Source organism: Budorcas taxicolor, chromosome 2, assembly GCF_023091745.1.
Source record: "Budorcas taxicolor isolate Tak-1 chromosome 2, Takin1.1, whole genome shotgun sequence".
In the NCBI taxonomy this organism is placed as follows: domain Eukaryota; kingdom Metazoa; phylum Chordata; class Mammalia; order Artiodactyla; family Bovidae; genus Budorcas; species Budorcas taxicolor.
This window is the reverse complement of record NC_068911.1, coordinates 172,091,116-172,098,542: the sequence shown is the minus strand read 5'-3', so window position 1 is coordinate 172,098,542 and position 7,427 is coordinate 172,091,116. Positions and strand designations below refer to the sequence as shown.

At 42.0% G+C, this 7,427-nt stretch overlaps 1 protein-coding gene across 5 annotated transcripts; it reads right to left on the bottom strand.

Moving 5' to 3' along the window:
* Positions 1-1,674: 1,674 nt before the first annotated feature.
* Positions 1,675-5,516, bottom strand: RSRP1 (arginine and serine rich protein 1). Of its 5 annotated transcripts, none has more exons than XM_052635597.1 (5): positions 5,368-5,516; positions 4,614-5,152; positions 3,851-4,002; positions 2,554-2,637; positions 1,675-2,051 (listed from the first exon to the last, which is right to left on the bottom strand). In XM_052635597.1, exons 2-5 carry the CDS (start codon positions 5,098-5,100, stop codon positions 1,932-1,934), a joined length of 843 nt encoding a protein of 280 aa, XP_052491557.1. In that variant the 5' UTR covers positions 5,101-5,152; positions 5,368-5,516; the 3' UTR covers positions 1,675-1,931. The 5 variants fall into 5 exon arrangements, 4 of the variants coding, with proteins under 4 accessions (XP_052491557.1, XP_052491556.1, XP_052491558.1 ...); XM_052635596.1 differs by having other exon boundaries at positions 5,380-5,516; XM_052635598.1 differs by lacking the exon at positions 1,675-2,051 and adding an exon at positions 3,411-3,455 and having other exon boundaries at positions 2,592-2,637; positions 5,380-5,516.
* Positions 5,517-7,427: the final 1,911 nt, after the last annotated feature.

The window sequence follows — 7,427 nt, the reverse complement described above, 5'->3', positions numbered from 1 at the left end:
GAGAGAAAGTACCTGAAAAAATATAGTAACTGAAAACTTCCCAAACAAGGGAAAGGGAATAGTCAACCAAGTCCAGGAAGCAGAAGAGTCCCAGGCAGGAGAAACCCGAGGCGGAGCACACCAACACCAAGACATAGTAATCAAATGGACAAAACTTAATGACAGAAATGAAGTATTAAAAACAAGGGAAAAACAACAGATAACATACAAGAGAACTCCCATCAGCTTATCAGCTGATTTCTCAACAGACACTCAACAAGCCAAAAAGGAATGGCAAGATATATTTATCAAGTGATGAAAGGGTAGAACCTATAACCAAGAATACTTCCACCTGGCAAGACTCTCATTCAGATTTGATGGAGCAGCTTTCCAGACAAGCAAAAGAGAATTCAGAACCACTAAACCAGCTTTATAGCAAATGCTAAAGGAACTTCTCTAAGCAGGAAACAAACAAAAAAAGACTTACAGAAAATAAACCCAAAACAATTAAGGAATTGGTAATTGGATCATACATATCGATAATTACCTTAAATGTAAATGGATTAAACACATCAACCAACCAGGCTGAATGAAAACACATGTATGCACTTTCACTTTGACTCCCTCAAACTGTATGTAATTATTTTATATTGTTAATCATCTTCCCATTATGGCTTACAATTGTAATGATCTTTTACTTTTTGTCTGGCTATTGATTGTGAAACTGATAAACACCTGTTATTACTGAGATTATGTAATGTAACTATTACTCCCTAATATATTGTATCAACAAAAAAATTCAGTTCCTCAGTGATTCTAGCCAACTTCCAACATAGTCAAAAGCACACATGGGCCTAGTGGCTGTCTTAATGGGAGGTGTATGTAAATACTGGATAGCACAGCTTTAGTTAATACAGTATTACATCCCACTTGAGGATCTTCACTATCTTTTTAAGCTCACATCTTACATTTAAATTCAAACATTTATGCAATTAGTCAAATGCTTGGAGAGACCATTTAAAAATGGCTTAAAATCTTTCTAAGTTCTGGTATCCACTACATTAACAGGCAAAATTACAAAGTCTGTAGCTAATGTTTAAACCAACTGTCCAGATCTTGAGTGTAACACTCATTTTAAATTTTTTACATGCTTAGTTAAGTTCCTTCTCAGCTATAGTAAGAAGCATTCAAGAATTTCAAATCAATGAATATTAAAACATGATGGAAAAAAATAAATGCAACTAAAGCCTCTGATTTTCTAGCTCATTGAGCAATTCCACTTCAACCTCTGTGAGTTTCCTGCCCTGGTGCTCAGTTCAGGACAACACTATGCTAATATTAAGTCTTTAAGGCCAAACTTTTCAGATTTTAATGAGTATCTACATCAACGGGGAACACGGTTGTGATTCAATTTCTAATTCAGATCTGGGGTAGAGACTTGAGGTTCAACATTTCTCACGAACTCCCAGGTAAGGTCACTGAGCCCTATGGTATCAATCCATGGATTTGGATCTGGGAGCAGGAAGGTTTTAAAGGAGATACTACCTCATTCTTCTTCATTAAATAAAAACCCATTATGTAAAATATACAAAATCAAGAGAGACTAAAATAATTTTTAAAAATTTATTAACAAAATGTTTACAACACAAACAGTTCAATTACTGTTTGCTTTTAAAAATTTCACTTCTACATAACAGATCCGTATTATATAAAATATTTACAAGTGTAAATATACAAGAATCCCACCTGTGTGTAACCTGTGGTCCATTTGTGCTATCTCCCATCTGCAAGAGAAATCTAAATCATTATTTAAATTAGGTATTTACATATTTTTGTGTTGTCATTTGTAATTGCAACACCACCACTAAATGGTTCACAAGAATGGAATAATGCTAGAAACACAAACTTGCAAAAAAAAGTGCATTTCAGGCAACCTTAGCAGCTGGCTTTTTTTAGACAGGTATCCACAGTCCATATGGACTTTTCTTCTTATCTATTTTTGGGGATCCTGAAGAATTCTCTTCAGCAATAGCTTTAGCTGATTTCTGAAGCATAGGCTTTGCTACAGAATTCTGAAAGAGAACAAATTATTAAGTTAGCTTCCCAAACACATACATTATATATTTAAACTATCACATTAAATAAAAGACACCAACCAAATGCAAAGCCATGGACCTCACTTGCAACTTAATTCCATCAAACTGTTAAGCCAAGACACTAGTGGGGAAAATCAGATACATGCAAGACATACTGCAATAGGGAGATATTAAGATAGTTTTATTAAGCCTTTAGCTGATTATTCTAATCACAGGATATTCTTAGATTTTAAAATATTTCAACAATCAAAAAGGACAAAGGGAACAGTTAAAAGGGGAAAACGCTAAAACTGAGAATGTGCATATTAGAGTAAGAACCTATTGGTCACTTATGAGGACCACACAAAAAAAGTATTAAGAATTCTATTTAGTGGCTTAGTAGGCCTCATATCACAAGTAAGCCAACAAAAATAAAAGCCCCCAACAGAAATACATTCCAAGTCTAGTTTTTGAGTGATCAATGCTTAGATATACTTACGTTAGAGCTAAAAGTGATGCTTTTTTGCTGATAAGACTTTTCATTGGCATTTTTTGTTCCATCTTCTGTTAACTTGTCCGATAGCTAGACAGGTAAAAGAAAGTAAATTTTAGAAGTCATACCCTTGTAGGTATAAAAAGTAGTCCAATTGTATTATAAATTTACTTGCAGAGACATAAATCGAGTTTGATCTAACCAGTCAACATCCTAAAATAACATAGTACTTTTGTTAAGTTTTTCCCATAAAATTGATTCAATGATTTAAGATACCTTTCTCCATAAAGCAGTATTGTATGTATCCCTCTGATCTAAATTCAAGTAACTGTGAAAATAAAATTATACCAAAAAATACCTAGTTTCAAAAGAACTAAGGCATTTGCCCATCCAGTTGGGTACCTAATCACCTGAAAAATCAACTCAACTCTTATTTGTCCACCACCAATGCTTAGGCAAACCCACATCTGGGTCTGCATGATAGATAACCCATCGTTCTCATGTTAACTGAATGTATCAATTCCTAATTATTGTAAACCTTTAAAGCTATGCATTTTATGCTGCACATTTCTGGAGAATTATAATAAACTTATCTGCAAATGAAGCAGGCCTCTTCTTCTGTAATCTCTCAAAACATCTGGAATATATTGCATATATTATCAAAGGGACATCTGTATCAGATGCCCCGCCATTACAAAGTACACTTTCATTTAAAAATTGTCTTTAGTTATCTTATCCAAATGGTGCTTGTCCCAAATTCTAGCATGCATCGGAATCTACCAACAAAACACTAAGCTTTCAGTGTGTCAACATAGACTTCAAATTAGTTTAACCTCTGATGCTTTTGCGCATGTATCAATTACCAACAGACTTTCTTCATCAATGTCTGGAGACCACATTCATGATTTCTATAAGACAGAAATAAAGCAGATAAACTATACTGTATGTTGAGTACAGAAGCTGTGGGAACATAACCCTGCAAATGAAAATTACAGATACTCTATAAAAAACTAGCTAGAGAAACTTAAAGTACCAGCTACAATTATGGAAGTAATCAGGATTATGGCAATTGAAAATAAAGGTCATTAGTCTCCCACTTTCATGGGAAAGACACTATCTAATATTGTCAGGTCTGTTATTTATATTAGCTAGCCATTCCAAGAAACAGTCTAGGGTAAATGGAATCAAAATGGATAATCAGCTCTTTCTGGTAGTAGTCTTCTGAAGACCTTATTTATTTTAATATTAAGTTTAGAGATGAAGTTTGAAGATTGTTTATTTTTAAAATAAACAAAATACTTACCTCAGACTTTGCACCATTATTCAGTACACCTGTTTCCTGGTTTCTTTCTTTAGATACAGAAACACTTCTGAGACTAGCTGGCAAGTCAAAGTTGGCTGTTCCTAAGGCTTTTGCTGCATTGGCTTTGGCTATTTCTAACAGCTCCATTCGATCTACGAAAAGAAGCACAAAATGTTCATTTATCTGGTATCATTTCTCCAAAAAAACTCAAAATCACAAAGTGTTCTTACACTAGTAATATAAAGATATTTAAACAGTATCTCCACGTATAAAATATATTTCTATTTAGGTAAAGAGAATTCTACCTCTTTTGTTCAGAAAAGTAAGCTTCCCTCAATAATCAAAGGAAAGGAAAAGTGAGGTCGCTCAGTCGTGTCCGACTCTTTGCGACCCCATGGACTGTAGCCTATCAGGCTCCTCTGTCCATGGGATTTTCCAGGCAATAGTACTGGAGTGGATTGCCATTTCCTTCCTCAGGGGATCTTCCAGACCCAGGGATCGAATCCAGGTCTCCCGTATTGGAGACAGACGCTTTACCGCCTGAGCCACCAATAATCAAAAGCTCGGTCAATAAATCAGCAGCATTTTGAGAGCTGGTCCACCCACAACTGCCCTCCACAGAGCCATTTAACACGCACGGTGCTAAGCCCTAGGGGGAAAGAAAATGGTCCATTTTAAAACTGGATGCCAACCGTACTGGAGTCTTAACTATTAACCCGCTGGGGGCCTTCCTCTTTCCCCGAAGGCCTCTCCAACGACTCACCTTTCTCGCTCAAGCGAAAGGGGGTTGGGCTTCGCGACCTGCTCCGGGATCGCCCCCTCCAGCTTCTGCGCTCCTCGGGGTAGACGGTGCGGCCGAAGCCGTAGTAGCGGCGGCCTCGCGCGATGGCGTAGGCCCTACGGTAATACAAGCGGCCGCGGGAGCGGCTGCGGGACCGGTAGGTCGTCCGGGTGGAGCCGGAGTGCCTCTCCCTGTACCGGCGGCTGCGGGAACGCGAGTGGCTCCGCGAGTAAGAGCGCGAGTAGCGCCGGTACCTCCTCTGGTGGCGCCTTCGGGAGCGAGACCGGGAGCGGCTCCTCCGCCCGGGCGGGCTGCGGCTCCGGGACCAAGACCGGCTCGAGACGCTGGAACGGGACGAAGAGCGGCTCCCGGAGGCCGACGACGGCCGGCTGCACGGGCCCGACCGCGAGGACGAGGGCGAGGCCTTGGGCGGCGAACCCGGCCACAGGTCGTTCACGTAGCTGGACATCTCGGCCGGCAGCTAACTCTTCTACGAGTATCCCTTGCCAGAAACTCAGTTCCTAAAAACAAACGCAAAAAGAAAAAAAAGTTAAGTTCCGGAATGAGTCGCGAGGGCGGCCCCGGGTCGAGGAGAAAATCAACCTCCTGGCCTCCAGGCAGTGGCGCCGCCTGCGGCCGGCCTTCCCGCCAGGCCACCTTCCATCCCCCACCCGCGGAGCTCACGCAGGCCCGGGGACACACACGTCCTGAGGTACTGGCGGGAGCACCCTGTCACCTGAAGACCCACCACAGGCCGTCGACGCCTCACTCAATGAGAGAAAGGCCCAACGCACGCCTTCCTGTAGAAGCTAAGGACGAAGATAGGTTCACTGTTCTTCCCCAAACGAACACTCCAATCCTCCACGTTCAACGTCCTGACACGATTTGAACAGGGCGACAGCAGACTCGTCTAAAATACCAGGAGCTGGCGCTCTGCGCGTGCGCATAGACGTTGCGTGGTGGGCGTGGCTCTTCTCGTCCAACTGACGCTCTCCTCTCTGCCCGCCCAGCCCCACCCTCCGCCTCGCCCATTGGTCTCTGCGATGCGCATGCGCGGGCACGCCTTCGCGCCCTCCGGGTATGCGCCGCTGGCTGTTTGGGTTTTTGGCTGTAAGTGGGCGGAAATGAGGCAGCATCGCGCGGGTTACACTAGTCGCTGGGGCTTTATGCCCGGCAAGTGTTGACTGGAGCGTGGTCTCCTCTTCTGGAAAGCTGCAGGCTCGGGCTGTGCCTCCCGGAACCCTTATTGGCCACTTCCTCCTAACCCGTGTCCGGAAGGTGGGCCGCCCTCTTGAGACGTCACGGAAAGCGTGTCATTGCATGCAATATCTTAGAAAATGTGTCTTGGCTAGAAAAAGTAAGAAAGGTAAAGACAGACTGCAGAGATACCCATAGCTGACGTTTAATTTACTGAATGTTCAGAATGACTTCTGAGATTATTCCAGTTATTACTTTGGTGCTAGGGATTAAACACTGATGACTTTTATTTCCAAGAATGTATAAGTAGGATACATTTTAGACATCAGTTCAGTCTCTCAGTCGTGTCTGACTCTGCGACCCCATGGACTGCAGCACGCCAGGTCTCTCTGTCCATCACCAACTCCTGAAGTCCACTCAAACTCATGTTCATTGAGTCGGTGATGCCATCCAGCCATCTCATTTTCTGTCGTCTCCTCTCACCTTCAATCTTTCCCAACATCAGGTTTTTCCCAATGAGTCAGTTCTTCACATCAGGTGGCCAGAGTATTGGAGCTTCAGCTTCAGCATTAGTCCTTCCGATGAATATTCAGGACTGATCTCCTTTAGGATGCACTGGTTGGATCTCCTTGCAGTCTAAGGGACTCAAGAGTCTTCCCCAACACCACAGTTCAAAAGCATCAATTCTTTGGCTCTCTGCTTTCCTTACAGTCCAACTCTTACATCCATACATGACTACTGGGAAAACCATAGCTTTGACTAGACCTTTGTTGGCAAAGGAACGTCTCTGCTTTTTAACATGCTGTCTAGGTTGGTCATAGCTGTCCTTCCAAGGAGTAAGCATCTTTTAATTTCATGGCTGCAATCAGCATCTGCAGTGATTTTGGAGCCCAGAAAAATAAAGTCAGCCACTGTTTCCACTGTTTTCCCATCTATTTCCCATGAAGTGATGGGACCAGATGCCATGATCTTCGTTTTCTGAATGTTGAACTTTAAGCCAACTTTTTCACTCTCCTCTTTCGTTTTCATCAGGAGGCACTTTAGTTCTTCACTTTCTGCCATAAGGGTGATGTTATTTGCATATCTGAGCTTATTGATATTTCTCCCAGCAATCTTGATTCCAGCTTGAGCTTCATCCAGTCCAGCATTTCTCATAATGTACTCTGCATATAAGTTAAATAAGCAGGATGGCAGTATACAGCCTTGATGTACTCCTTTCCTGATTTGGAACCAGTCTGTTGTTCCATGTCTAGTTCTAACTGTTGCTTCCTGACCTGCATACAGATATCTCATGAGGCAGGTCAGGTGGTTTGGTATTCCCATCTCTTTCAGAATTTTCCACAGTTGATTGTGATCCATACAGTCAAAGGCTTTGGCATAGTCAATAAAGCAGAAATAGATGTTTTTCTGGAACTCTCTTGCTTTTTTGATGATCCAGCAGATGTTGGCAATTTGATTTCTGGTTCTTCTGCCTTTTCTAAAACCAGCTTGAACATCTGGAAGTTCTTGGTTCACGTTTTGTTGAAGCCTAGCTTGGAGAATTTTGAGCATTACTTTACTAGCATGTGAGATGAGTGCAAGGAGATCCAACCAGTCCAT

Bases quoted from the DNA above. Each gene is read 5' to 3' on its own strand.
- RSRP1 (XM_052635597.1), bottom strand. From the start codon at position 5,100: ATGTCCAGCTACGTGAACGACCTGTGGCCGGGTTCGCCGCCCAAGGCC. The intron at 4,003-4,613 runs GTGAGTCGTTGG...TTCTTTTCGTAG, and splicing joins CTTTCGCTTGAGCGAGAAAG to ATCGAATGGAGCTGTTAGAA. The intron at 2,052-2,553 runs GTAAGTATATCT...GTTCTCTTTCAG, and splicing joins GCATCACTTTTAGCTCTAAC to AATTCTGTAGCAAAGCCTAT.